Source organism: Acipenser ruthenus, chromosome 50 (genome assembly GCF_902713425.1).
Source record: "Acipenser ruthenus chromosome 50, fAciRut3.2 maternal haplotype, whole genome shotgun sequence".
NCBI lineage: Eukaryota > Metazoa > Chordata > Actinopteri > Acipenseriformes > Acipenseridae > Acipenser > Acipenser ruthenus.
The window spans coordinates 7,586,243-7,600,510 of NC_081238.1; the positions used below are offsets into that span (position 1 = coordinate 7,586,243).

Genomic DNA, 14,268 nt, shown 5'->3' on the forward strand with positions numbered 1-14,268 from the left:
CACTGTATTTCAAGCCCTCTTCAGCGCTCTCAGTGTGTTTAGTTTTTCATGTTGTAACATTAACATGATGTCTTGTTCTTTTTAAAATCAATAGCAGTTAATTAAAGGCTGGAGGAAGCGCTTTGATAAGGCGTCCCCTCGAGTCTCACAGAGCAGCGCACTCCTTGGCGTGTCTCATTGCTGGTGACTCTTCTGCTGCTGTGGACGCGGCTCTGTTGCCTGGTTTAGTTCGCAGCGCAGTCTGAGGAAGAGTCTAAATCTGTGCCGCTGGACAGCAGGGAGGAATACTGTCCTGGATAAAGAATAGGAGACAATCATACAGTTTAAGAGAAACGAAATAAAAGCATGGGGTAGAAATAGCAGAGGTTACTGCCTGGAAGTTTACTCGTAAAGAATGACCTTTCTGCGACCCTGTGCTGTATTTACCAAAAACAAGTTCACACGCCCTGAACCTGCAAGACTAGCGAAGAGAAAGCTATGAAACTGCGAGCATGCCTGCGCCATTGTGGATCTGTTTGTGACAACGGCGCTCAACTTGAATTAACATGATATACTTCTAAAAAACATTATCAGGGGTATCGCGTTAGTGTTTGAACATCTCATTCGGAAGAAGAGGACGGGAAATATCAATATAATTACACGAAACACAGATTATATATCTGCGTGAAACTCGCCGCATCGACGCTGCTGCCGCCTGATAAAGAAAGGACTATACCAACTCCGGCATGGGGGAGGGGGTACCTGAATTCAAATTGTATTCACTGGGAAAAATATAGAGCTACAAACAGCTCGACTATGATGTTAAAATTGAAAGTCATATTCATTTTTTATTAAAAGATCCCAGGTATCACAATTCCCTTTGCGGTTCATATTAGATGAATTGTTAAACCGCGCTGATCGGTTTGTATTTTGTGATTGGTATATTCCTCGTCCTGTGGGAGACAGACCCGTTCAGACACTGAGGGAGAGCAGAGAGGAGGTGAGAGAGTCTGCATGGAGCTCTACAATGTGTTTATAAACTACAGAGCGCTGTTATATTGTATTATTTTGAAAGGTCCGGGTTGTAGTGTGGTAGGAGCGCGTTGTTTTATCCGTTCAGACACTGAGGGAGAGCAGAGAGGAGGTGAGAGAGTCTGCATGGAGCTCTACAATGTGTTTATAAACTACAGAGCGCTGTTATATTGTATTATTTTGAAAGGTCCGGGTTGTAGTGTGGTAGGAGCGCGTTGTTTTATCCGTTCAGACACTGAGGGAGAGCAGAGAGGAGGTGAGAGAGTCTGCATGGAGCTCTACAATGTGTTTATAAACTACAGAGCGCTGTTATATTGTATTATTTTGAAAGGTCCGGGTTGTAGTGTGGTAGGAGCGCGTTGTTTTATCCGTTCAGACACTGAGGGAGAGCAGAGAGGAGGTGAGAGAGTCTGCATGGAGCTCTACAATGTGTTTATAAACTACAGAGCGCTGTTATATTGTATTATTTTGAAAGGTCCGGGTTGTAGTGTGGTAGGAGCGCGTTGTTTTATCCGTTCAGACACTGAGGGAGAGCAGAGAGGAGGTGAGAGAGTCTGCATGGAGCTCTACAATGTGTTTATAAACTACAGAGCGCTGTTATATTGTATTATTTTGAAAGGTCCGGGTTGTAGTGTGGTAGGAGCGCGTTGTTTTATCCGTTCAGACACTGAGGGAGAGCAGAGAGGAGGTGAGAGAGTCTGCATGGAGCTCTACAATGTGTTTATAAACTACAGAGCGCTGTTATATTGTATTATTTTGAAAGGTCCGGGTTGTAGTGTGGTAGGAGCGCGTTGTTTTATCCGTTCAGACACTGAGGGAGAGCAGAGAGGAGGTGACAGAGTCTGCATGGAGCTCTACAATGTGTTTATAAACTACAGAGCGCTGTTATATTGTATTATTTTGAAAGGTCCGGGTTGTAGTGTGGTAGGAGCGCGTTGTTTTATCCGTTCAGACACTGAGGGAGAGCAGAGAGGAGGTGAGAGAGTCTGCATGGAGCTCTACAATGTGTTTATAAACTACAGAGCGCTGTTATATTGTATTATTTTGAAAGGTCCGGGTTGTAGTGTGGTAGGAGCGCGTTGTTTTATCCGTTCAGACACTGAGGGAGAGCAGAGAGGAGGTGAGAGAGTCTGCATGGAGCTCTACAATGTGTTTATAAACTACAGAGCGCTGTTATATTGTATTATTTTGAAAGGTCCGGGTTGTAGTGTGGTAGGAGCGCGTTGTTTTATCCGTTCAGACACTGAGGGAGAGCAGAGAGGAGGTGAGAGAGTCTGCATGGAGCTCTACAATGTGTTTATAAACTACAGAGCGCTGTTATATTGTATTATTTTGAAAGGTCCGGGTTGTAGTGTGGTAGGAGCGCGTTGTTTTATCCGTTCAGACACTGAGGGAGAGCAGAGAGGAGGTGAGAGAGTCTGCATGGAGCTCTACAATGTGTTTATAAACTACAGAGCGCTGTTATATTGTATTATTTTGAAAGGTCCGGGTTGTAGTGTGGTAGGAGCGCGTTGTTTTATCCGTTCAGACACTGAGGGAGAGCAGAGAGGAGGTGAGAGAGTCTGCATGGAGCTCTACAATGTGTTTATAAACTACAGAGCGCTGTTATATTGTATTATTTTGAAAGGTCCGGGTTGTAGTGTGGTAGGAGCGCGTTGTTTTATCCGTTCAGACACTGAGGGAGAGCAGAGAGGAGGTGACAGAGTCTGCATGGAGCTCTACAATGTGTTTATAAACTACAGAGCGCTGTTATATTGTATTATTTTGAAAGGTCCGGGTTGTAGTGTGGTAGGAGCGCGTTGTTTTATCCGTTCAGACACTGAGGGAGAGCAGAGAGGAGGTGAGAGAGTCTGCATGGAGCTCTACAATGTGTTTATAAACTACAGAGCGCTGTTATATTGTATTATTTTGAAAGGTCCGGGTTGTAGTGTGGTAGGAGCGCGTTGTTTTACCCGTTCAGACACTGAGGGAGAGCAGAGAGGAGGTGAGAGAGTCTGCATGGAGCTCTACAATGTGTTTATAAACTACAGAGCGCTGTTATATTGTATTATTTTGAAAGGTCCGGGTTGTAGTGTGGTAGGAGCGCGTTGTTTTATCCGTTCAGACACTGAGGGAGAGCAGAGAGGAGGTGAGAGAGTCTGCATGGAGCTCTACAATGTGTTTATAAACTACAGAGCGCTGTTATATTGTATTATTTTGAAAGGTCCGGGTTGTAGTGTGGTAGGAGCGCGTTGTTTTATCCGTTCAGACACTGAGGGAGAGCAGAGAGGAGGTGAGAGAGTCTGCATGGAGCTCTACAATGTGTTTATAAACTACAGAGCGCTGTTATATTGTATTATTTTGAAAGGTCCGGGTTGTAGTGTGGTAGGAGCGCGTTGTTTTATCCGTTCAGACACTGAGGGAGAGCAGAGAGGAGGTGACAGAGTCTGCATGGAGCTCTACAATGTGTTTATAAACTACAGAGCGCTGTTATATTGTATTATTTTGAAAGGTCCGGGTTGTAGTGTGGTAGGAGCGCGTTGTTTTATCCGTTCAGACACTGAGGGAGAGCAGAGAGGAGGTGAGAGAGTCTGCATGGAGCTCTACAATGTGTTTATAAACTACAGAGCGCTGTTATATTGTATTATTTTGAAAGGTCCGGGTTGTAGTGTGGTAGGAGCGCGTTGTTTTATCCGTTCAGACACTGAGGGAGAGCAGAGAGGAGGTGAGAGAGTCTGCATGGAGCTCTACAATGTGTTTATAAACTACAGAGCGCTGTTATATTGTATTATTTTGAAAGGTCCGGGTTGTAGTGTGGTAGGAGCGCGTTGTTTTATCCGTTCAGACACTGAGGGAGAGCAGAGAGGAGGTGAGAGAGTCTGCATGGAGCTCTACAATGTGTTTATAAACTACAGAGCGCTGTTATATTGTATTATTTTGAAAGGTCCGGGTTGTAGTGTGGTAGGAGCGCGTTGTTTTATCCGTTCAGACACTGAGGGAGAGCAGAGAGGAGGTGAGAGAGTCTGCATGGAGCTCTACAATGTGTTTATAAACTACAGAGCGCTGTTATATTGTATTATTTTGAAAGGTCCGGGTTGTAGTGTGGTAGGAGCGCGTTGTTTTTTTGTGTGTGTGTGTTGTATTTGTGAAGCGGCGTGTTTGTTTTTATTCATATCTCTCAGTTGCAGTCTCCGTGCCGCGGGCTCAGTGCTGCTCGAGTGGCGGGTTTCCAGTCAGCTTGTGGTTGTTTTGAAAGCATCTAGCGAGTAAATGTTTTTGGTCGTCTATCTATTTTTTGTCGTTGTTATTTTTTCTATTCATGAGACAGCGTGGAAGTTAGCCTAGCAATTGAGGATGTTATATATAATATATATATATATATATATAATATAACATGTTTTTAAAATTAACAAAAGCAATAAGTATCATCTTTATTTCGGGCTGGGAAGTAACAGCACGCTCGCTTGCAGAAAGCAGAGACACTGCTCTGCACACGTTGGCCGCGTTGTCATGAACACAAGCTATTAAGTCTGTGTTTATCTGATTGATCGCTTCTGCTAAACTGTGTGCGTCTCGTGTAATTTTCGTGTCGCTAATACTTTTGACTCGAGTTGCCAGTTTTGTGTAATGTAATGGCAGGTGACTGTTAAACACGCTTCTTGTGCCATGCTTGTCCATACATTGGTAGTGATAGCCATTGAATTACACTCCTGACTCAAATCCTGTCTAAGCTTTTCCTTTGCTTGTTCGTGATCCAGAGTAATGAATTTGGAGATTGTCTTTCGACAGGGCATTTCATAGCCCGGAGCAAGATTCACAATCAGATTTTTAAACACAGCTCCCTCTACTGTACTAACAGGGCTGATATCTCGTGTGACAGCATCCACTAACAGGCCTGTTATTTCTGTTGCTCTGACGCTTTCTGGATCAACTTTCTTTCCATAATAAGCTGTCACTGAAGGTGTTGCTTCCTTCTGTTTTTTCTTGTGTTCCCGCTGTCGTGTTTTGTCGAATGCTGTCTTAAGTGATCCCGCAGGTTGGTGGTGTTGCCACAGAAGTAGTGATGTCACAGTATCAAATTTTGACGGTATCGTAACCATCAAAAAATATACCACGGTTATTGTCGTACCGTTATTGTCGTACCGTTTAATTCGTTTTTAAATGGCTATTTAAAGAAATACCCTCTAGTCAAGTCATTTTTTAACAAGAAAAATAATTAATTTAAAGTTTTAAAACAAATACAGCACTCTGGTACTACAGTTCTGTCAGGCACTACCTAACTGGAAGTAGTGTTCACTCCAGCGCACACAGGCTCAGCAAAATAATGCTGCTTTTTCATTTCAAATTACTGTGGAGAAACACCAAAATATGAACATGTTCTGGACTCAGTCTGGAACGATAGGGGTTAGTGACCACTGCAACTGAATACCCTCTTCATCTTTATCAGTTTGGACGGCATCCTATTAGTTAAGACAGGGGTTTTCAACCGGGGGTATGCGTACCCCTGGGGTTGCTTGTAAGGGTCATAGTGGGTATGCAGGACAACTCAGAAATGCACAAATAAAAATTAAAGTAAGAGAAAATAATGATCTTGAATTTTTTAACGGTATTATATATTCTCTAAACCACGGTGTATACTTATTTAATCTTTGTTTAGCAGCTCAAAGTGAACGGCTAATGAAAAAAACACACAGAATCTATCACGTCCTCATTTTCCACCTGCACGCATGCGCGATTTCGATAGCGTGGATTTCCACTCTGATATACAGGTGAAGGAGGCGCCTGGTGATTGTGCCTGGAGAGCGCTCTGTGCTGCTCGTGATCTTTGCTGTTTTCAGCGTGTCGTATCAGTGAAGCACAGTCGATTGTGCCTGGAGAGCGCTCTGTGCTGCTTGTGATCTTTGCTGTTTTCAGCGTGTCGTATCAGTGAAGCGTAGTCGATTGTGCCTGGAGAGCGCTCTGTGCTGCTCGTGATCTTTGCTGTTTTCAGCGTGTCGTATCAGTGAAGCGCAGTCGATTGTGCCTGGAGAGCGCTCTGTGCTGCTCGTGATCTTTGCTGTTTTCAGCGTGTCGTATCAGTGAAGCGCAGTCGATTGTGCCTGGAGAGCGCTCTGTGCTGCTCGTGATCTTTGCTGTTTTCAGCGTGTCGTATCAGTGAAGCGCAGTCGATTGTGCCTGGAGAGCGCTCTGTGCTGCTCGTGATCTTTGCTGTTTTCAGCGTGTCGTATCAGTGAAGCGCAGTCGATTGTGCCTGGAGAGCGCTCTGTGCTGCTCGTGATCTTTGCTGTTTTCAGCGTGTCGTATCAGTGAAGCACAGTCGATTGTGCCTGGAGAGCGCTCTGTGCTGCTCATGATCTTTGCTGTTTTCAGCGTGTCGTATCAGTGAAGCACAGTCGATTGTGCCTATTGAGAGCTCTCTGTGCTGCTCGTGATCTTTGCTGTTTTCAGCTTGTCGTATCAGTGAAGCGCAGGCGATTGTGCCTGGAGAGCGCTCTGTGCTGCTCATGATCTTTGCTGTTTTCAGCGTGTCGTATCAGTGAAGCACAGTCGATTGTGCCTATTGAGAGCTCTCTGTGCTGCTCGTGATCTTTGCCGTTTTCAGCTTGTCGTATCAGTGAAGCGCAGGCGATTGTGCCTGGAGAGCGCTCTGTGCTGCTCGTGATCTTTGCTGTTTTCAGCGTGTCGTATCAGTGAAGCACAGTCGATTGTGCCTGGAGAGCGCTCTGTGCTGCTCATGATCTTTGCTGTTTTCAGCGTGTCGTATCAGTGAAGCACAGTCGATTGTGCCTATTGAGAGCTCTCTGTGCTGCTCGTGATCTTTGCTGTTTTCAGCTTGTCGTATCAGTGAAGCGTAGTCGATTGTGCCTGGAGAGCGCTCTGTGCTGCTCGTGATCTTTGCTGTTTTCAGCGTGTCGTATCAGTGAAGCACAGTCGATTGTGCCTGGAGAGCGCTCTGTGCTGCTCGTGATCTTTGCTGTTTTCAGCGTGTCGTATCAGTGAAGCACAGTCGATTGTGCCTGGAGAGTGCTCTGTGCTGCTCGTGATCTTTGCTGTTTTCAGCGTGTCGTATCAGTGAAGCACAGTCGATTGTGCCTGGAGAGCGCTCTGTGCTGCTCGTGATCTTTGCTGTTTTCAGCGTGTCGTATCAGTGAAGCACAGTCGATTGTGCCTGGAGAGCGCTCTGTGCTGCTCGTGATCTTTGCTGTTTTCGGCGTGTCGTATCAGTGAAGCACAGTCGATTGTGCCTGGAGAGCGCTCTGTGCTGCTCGTGATCTTTGCTGTTTTCGGCGTGTCGTATCAGTGAAGCACAGTCGATTGTGCCTGGAGAGCGCTCTGTGCTGCTCGTGATCTTTGCTGTTTTCAGCTTGTCGTATCAGTGAAGCGCAGTCGATTGTGCCTGGAGAGCGCTCTGTGCTGCTCGTGATCTTTGCTGTTTTCGGCGTGTCGTATCAGTGAAGCACAGTCGATTGTGCCTGGAGAGCGCTCTGTGCTGCTCGTGATCTTTGCTGTTTTCGGCGTGTCGTATCAGTGAAGCGTAGTCGATTGTGCCTGGAGAGCGCTCTGTGCTGCTCGTGATCTTTGCTGTTTTCAGCGTGTCGTATCAGTGAAGCGCAGTCGATTGTGCCTGGAGAGCGCTCTGTGCTGCTCGTGATCTTTGCTGTTTTCGGCGTGTCGTATCAGTGAAGCACAGTCGATTGTGCCTGGAGAGCGCTCTGTGCTGCTCGTGATCTTTGCTGTTTTCGGCGTGTCGTATCAGTGAAGCACAGTCGATTGTGCCTGGAGAGCGCTCTGTGCTGCTCGTGATCTTTGCTGTTTTCAGCGTGTCGTATCAGTGAAGCACAGTCGATTGTGCCTGGAGAGCGCTCTGTGCTGCTCGTGATCTTTGCTGTTTTCAGCGTGTCGTATCAGTGAAGCACAGTCGATTGTGCCTGGAGAGCGCTCTGTGCTGCTCGTGATCTTTGCTGTTTTCAGCGTGTCGTATCAGTGAAGCGCAGTCGATTGTGCCTGGAGAGCGCTCTGTGCTGCTCGTGATCTTTGCTGTTTTCAGCGTGTCGTATCAGTGAAGCGCAGTCGATTGTGCCTGGAGAGCGCTCTGTGCTGCTCGTGATCTTTGCTGTTTTCAGCGTGTCGTATCAGTGAAGCACAGTCGATTGTGCCTGGAGAGCGCTCTGTGCTGCTTGTGATCTTTGCTGTTTTCAGCGTGTCGTATCAGTGAAGCGCAGTCGATTGTGCCTGGAGAGCGCTCTGAGCTGCTCGTGATCTTTGCTGTTTTCAGCGTGTCGTATCAGTGAAGCACAGTCGATTGTGCCTGGAGAGCGCTCTGTGCTGCTCGTGATCTTTGCTGTTTTCAGCGTGTCGTATCAGTGAAGCACAGTCGATTGTGCCTGGAGAGCGCTCTGTGCTGCTCGTGATCTTTGCTGTTTTCAGCGTGTCGTATCAGTGAAGCGCAGTCGATTGTGCCTGGAGAGCGCTCTGTGCTGCTCGTGATCTTTGCTGTTTTCGGCGTGTCGTATCAGTGAAGCACAGTCGATTGTGCCTGGAGAGCGCTCTGTGCTGCTCGTGATCTTTGCTGTTTTCAGCGTGTCGTATCAGTGAAGCACAGTCGATTGTGCCTGGAGAGCGCTCTGTGCTGCTCGTGATCTTTGCTGTTTTCAGCGTGTCGTATCAGTGAAGCACAGTCGATTGTGCCTGGAGAGCGCTCTGTGCTGCTCGTGATCTTTGCTGTTTTCAGCGTGTCGTATCAGTGAAGCACAGTCGATTGTGCCTATTGAGAGCGCTCTGTGCTGCTCGTGATCTTTGCTGTTTTCAGCGTGTCGTATCAGTGAAGCACAGTCGATTGTGCCTGGAGAGCGCTCTGTGCTGCTCGTGATCTTTGCTGTTTTCAGCTTGTCGTATCAGTGAAGCACAGTCGATTGTGCCTATTGAGAGCGCTCTGTGCTGCTCGTGATCTTTGCTGTTTTCAGCGTGTCGTATCAGTGAAGCACAGTCGATTGTGCCTGGAGAGCGCTCTGTGCTGCTCGTGATCTTTGCTGTTTTCAGCTTGTCGTATCAGTGAAGCGCAGTCGATTGTGCCTGGAGAGCGCTCTGTGCTGCTCATGATCTTTGCTGTTTTCAGCTTGTCGTATCTGTGAAGCACAGTGTTTCTGCGTTTTTCAGAAGTGTAAATGCTCTGGTAAACGGAAAGAGTCATCGCAGTAATCATACTTTGACGGTTTTTGGTTATTACCACGGCTGCATTTTATTTACAGCAATAGTGACTGATTGAATATGTGTTCGGTGTTTGATACATTTCTTACTTTCAATAGAAAAAACCAAGGAAAACACAAAAGTCAGAAAGTGCAAAGCAACATAAAGTTATAGAGAGTCTCTTTGGATCATTTTTAGCCTAGTAATTAATTAGTTTTATCTTGAAGTTAATGTTTTTGATATTGTAAACATTTTAAACGGCACACATAATTATGCTGAGGTGGGAAGTAAATCGTAACGTGACACACATTTACCGTGCAGACTATTTGGTATTATTTATAATGACTTTTTCCCAATAGAAAGCGAAAAATTCCTAAATACTACCTTTTAATTCTTTGCATCCAAAGACATGTAATTAACAAACGGGAGAAAAAATTGTGAAATGTGTTCACCAGATTATTCTGCCTTTTATTGCAACTGTGGAACCATTCAGTGAGTGAATGGGGTACAGTTTCAAAAAAAGGTCAAAAACCCCTGAGTTAAGAGAAGCAAAGTGTTAGAGTGTGTTTTAGGACATGCAGCGTCCGCCCACTGATCTCTCAGCAGAGTGCAAAACTTAATGATGAGAAGACGGCGCTTGCAATTCTTTTTTTTTTTTGACTGCATGTTAACAGCAACGAACACAAAGCAAAGAAGAAATGTTAAGGTGGGTCTGACACCGCTGCAAAGTAAAGCGGCTAGGGGACTTTTTTAAAATGGGAATATAATTGTATTAATTAATTTGAATACATAAAACCAAAATCCCTATCAACTTGAGGAGACGGCAACATCTTTACAATACCGTTTAAAATAAAAATAAATAAATAAATCAAATGCCTGTAGCATCTCAGACTTTGTTATATAGTAGTAAATCTAGACTTTTTACTGCATTTCTCTTGACCCATACAATAGATAATAGCTGCTGTAACTACTTTGGTAAATTAATAGGAAGGCAGTGATGAAAAGTTACAGTGCCTTGTTCTTGCTGAGTATTTGTGTTTCATTTACTGACAATCACGTTTGCGAGCTATTATTGTTTAGTAGGGCGGTTTATATTAAATATGACGTCACTTATTTATAGCCTACTCGGATAATCTCACGCGTGGCAGTTTTCATAACTTGAGATGTCTGTGTTCATTAGTCAGTTCTAATGAACACAGAGGCTCACCAACAGAGAAACGGTGAATACAAAAACGTGCCCATATCACCTTAAACCGTGTGAACTTGGTAATCATGGTATAGAAACATGATTGCGGTTTCAAAACCGTGGCAGTTTATACCGCGGTTTAATATAAAACCGGTATACTGTGACATCCCTACACAAAGCTCATTAAAACAACACAAACAGCGCGTTTTACCTTTCCATTTTGTACTTTTTGTAAAAAAAAAAAACAAAAAAAAACTTCCAAACGTCTGACGGCATTATTTTAAATTATATTAAATTGACAATTTAACTAGTGAAATCTTGTCCTGAAATGCGGCCTACCTCTAGCCTCTCCTGTAGTTTTTTTTTTTTTTTTTTTTTGGTCACGCTTACTCTGAAAACGTTCGTGCTGCGTAGTTGGCGGGGAGGTTTTTATTATTATTATTTAAAGGAACCAAAGGAAAAGCAAGGGATAAGAACCGAACAGACCTGTGGATATTAAAGATTGGTGGCATTCCTGATGCTCCTTCCAGATAGAGTCCTGCGCGCTTCCAGATGTTGGTTTTAGGGCTCTCAACAGAATAATTATACCAATTTCAAAGTTAAGTTAATTACATTATATACATTATTAAATGTTGCAAGCACTAATGACAGCGTTACTTACAAAGTAGGTATCCTCATCGTTGATCTTTGTGGTTGTTTGGTTGATGGTATCAAAGCAATTGAAGGAAATGTTTTCTTGAACCTGAAGATGACTTGGAGAACAGATAGCAATACTTAATACTGTATTTTCTGTTTTCAGGACTGCCTTATCCAGGTGAAAGCCAAGGAACAAAGATGGAGTCTGTTTACAAACAGGAGGAGGTTCAGGAATTGGTACCTATCTGCATTAAACAGGAGATGCCTGAACTGGAGCCTGTCCACATTAAAGAAGAGACTGAACTGGAGCCTGTCCACATTAAAGAAGAGACTGAACTGGAGCCTGTCCACATTAAAGAAGAGACTGAACTGGAGCCTGTCCACATGAAAGAAGAGACTGAACTGGAGCCTGTCCACATTAAAGAAGAGACTGAACTGGAGCCTGTCCACATTAAAGAAGAGACTGAACTGGAGCCTGTCCACATTAAAGAAGAAGAGACTGAACTGGAGCCTGTCCACATTAAAGAAGAGACTGAACTGGAGCCTGTCCACATTAAAGAAGAGACTGAACTGGAGCCTGTCCACATTAAAGATGAGTCTATTAAGTTGTTTAAGGATTCAGAAAACATATCCCAGCCAAAGATATCGCATCAGTGTCTTGAATGTGGGAAAAGCTTCAGTCAGTTAGGAAACCTAAAAAGACACCAGCAAATTCACACTGGAGAGAGGCCACATCACTGCACTGACTGTGGGGAGAGTTTTAGTCGTTCAGGAAGCCTAAAAATACACCTGCGAATTCACACTGGCGAGAAGCCATATCACTGTACTGAATGTGGTAAGAGCTTCAGTCACTCAGGAAACATGAAAAATCACCAGCTAATTCATGCAGGAGAGAAACTGTATAGCTGTTCTGACTGTGGGAAGAGTTTCAGTCACTCAGGAAACCTGAAAAAACACCAGCGAATTCACACAGGAGAGAAACTGTATAGCTGTTCTGACTGTGGGAAGAGTTTCATTCAGTCAGTAGACCTGAGAAAACACCTGCGAATTCACACAGGAGAGAAACTGTATCACTGCTCTGACTGTGGGAAGAGTTTCAGTCAGTCAGGAGACCTGAGAACACACCAGCGTATTCACACAGGAGAGAAACCATATCGCTGCTCTAACTGTGGGAAGAGTTTCAGGCAGTCACAGAACCTGAAAATACACCAGCGTATTCACACAGGAGAGAAACCGTACCGCTGCTCTGACTGTGGGAAGAGTTTCAGAAAGTCACAGAATCTGAAAACACACCAGCGTATTCACACAGGAGAGAAACCATATCACTGCTCTGACTGTGGGAAGAGTTTCAGTCGGTCAGTAACACTGAAAACACACCAGCGAATTCACAGAGGAGAGAAACCGTATTGCTGCTCTGACTGTGGGAAGAGTTTCCGTTTTAAACAAGGCCTTCAAAGCCACCAGCAAATTCACACAGGAGAGAAACCGTACCGCTGCTCTGACTGTGGGAAGAGTTTCTGTCGTAAACAACGCCTTCAAAAACACCAGCGAATTCACAGAAGAGAGAAACCTTAGACTCTGTTCAATGGGACCTTTCACTCATGAGGAAAAAACGTTAACCTTGCATTATGAATCCCTGTGTAATTACTGTGTTATGTGTCACTCTTAATAGCATGCATTTTAAATGGTAAAATTGCACTTCAACTCTCTTGCACTCTGAATGTGTCAGAAAGTGGGTGGAGATGCGGACACGTCACAAGAGGCTTCTCTGCTGTCAGTTTAACTCTGGCTGTCAATACAGTCAGTGCCTGGGGGCAGGAATATGCAGAAAGGAAACTTTTCCACACCTCATCTGATGGACGAGTCAGGAGAAATCAATAACTCAGTGTGGAAATGAGTTTTAGGATTTAACATTTGAACTTCATTAACTTGAAAATAAATAAATTGATGGGAACGAGTATCCTAACCCCGGATGAAGCATCCCAGAGACAAGACTGCAGCGTCCTTACTGGGCAACCGCCTGGAGGATGTGTCTTGTGAATTCATCACGATTCAAAAACGAATGAAAACTGATAGTGTTGCATGACTGTATTATGACATGAATGAGTGAATATTGCGTGACGTGTCTCTTTGCAGTGTGCATTGTCCATGCTTGTGTTTGTGTTGCTTTTGTAAACTGCCCTGAGTAATAGCAGTGTAGCAGGCATGTGTACAGATCTTAGGTACAGAAAGTCAAATTGTGTAATCTGAGTTCTAATGAGACTTGACTGTACAATTAAACCCTGTGCATGCTGATTAACGATTCATTAATTATACAACAAAATACTGAGCAATGTTAAAAACAACACCTATGTCTAAATTGTATTCAAATGAGCACCATTGAATAGCAGCGCTGTGCCTCTCTGAGTGGTTCTCATTGAATAGCAGCGCTGTGCCTCTCTGAGTGGTTCTCATTGAATAGCAGCGCTGTGCCTCTCTGAGTGGTTCTCATTGAATAGCAGCGCTGCGCCTCTCTGAGTGGTTCTCATTGAATAGCAGCGCTGCGCCTCTCTGAGTGGTTCTCATTGAATAGCAGCGCTGTGCCTCTCTGAGTGGTTCTCATTGAATAGCAGCGCTGTGCCTCTCTGAGTGGTTCTCATTGAATAGCAGCGCTGTGCCTCTGAGTGGTTCTCATTGAATAGCAGCGCTGCGCCTCTGAGTGGTTCTCATTGAATAGCAGCGCTGTGCCTCTCTGAGTGGTTCTCATTGAATAGCAGCGCTGCGCCTCTCTGAGTGGTTCTCATTGAATAGCAGCGCTGCGCCTCTCTGAGTGGTTCTCATTGAATAGCAGCGCTGCGCCTCTCTGAGTGGTTCTCATTGAATAGCAGCGCTGCGCCTCTCTGAGTGGTTCTCATTGAATAGCAGCGCTGTGCCTCTCTGAGTGGTTCTCATTGAATAGCAGCGCTGCGCCTCTCTGAGTGGTTCTCATTGAATAGCAGCGCTGTGCCTCTCTGAGTGGTTCTCAGTGAATAGCAGCGCTGTGTCTCTCTGAGTGGTTATCAGTGCTGGATTCTTCATCATGTTGTGGCGCAGCACCCGGGCCGACTCTGCATTCAGAGGATATAGAGGAGGGGCTGGGAAAGGGACTTTTAGGTAGTGAAAATAACATGAAAATAACAGTGTGAGTTACAACTAATCATGCTTTTTATATGTTAAATGATCCCATATACAATAAATGGTAATTTTAGATTATTTTTGTTTGTCATGATTTGTGTTGTTTGACGCTGTAG

General features: G+C 44.7%; 1 protein-coding gene across 2 annotated transcripts; it reads left to right on the forward strand.

The window, feature by feature from the left end:
- Positions 1-828: 828 nt before the first annotated feature.
- Positions 829-13,669, forward strand: LOC131722024 (zinc finger protein OZF-like). 2 transcript variants are annotated; one of them, XM_059015586.1, is made up of 2 exons: positions 829-979; positions 11,163-13,669. In XM_059015586.1, the coding sequence occupies exon 2, from the start codon at positions 11,198-11,200 to the stop codon at positions 12,572-12,574; it is 1,377 nt and encodes a 458-aa protein (XP_058871569.1). In that variant the 5' UTR covers positions 829-979; positions 11,163-11,197; the 3' UTR covers positions 12,575-13,669. The 2 variants fall into 2 exon arrangements, with proteins under 2 accessions (XP_058871569.1, XP_058871568.1); XM_059015585.1 differs by lacking the exon at positions 829-979 and adding an exon at positions 9,095-9,883.
- The last annotated feature ends 599 nt before the right edge of the window (positions 13,670-14,268 follow it).

What these genes read in the sequence shown, in the direction of transcription:
- LOC131722024 (XM_059015586.1), top strand. Translation starts at nt 11,198, where the DNA reads ATGGAGTCTGTTTACAAACAGGAGGAGGTTCAGGAATTGGTACCTATC.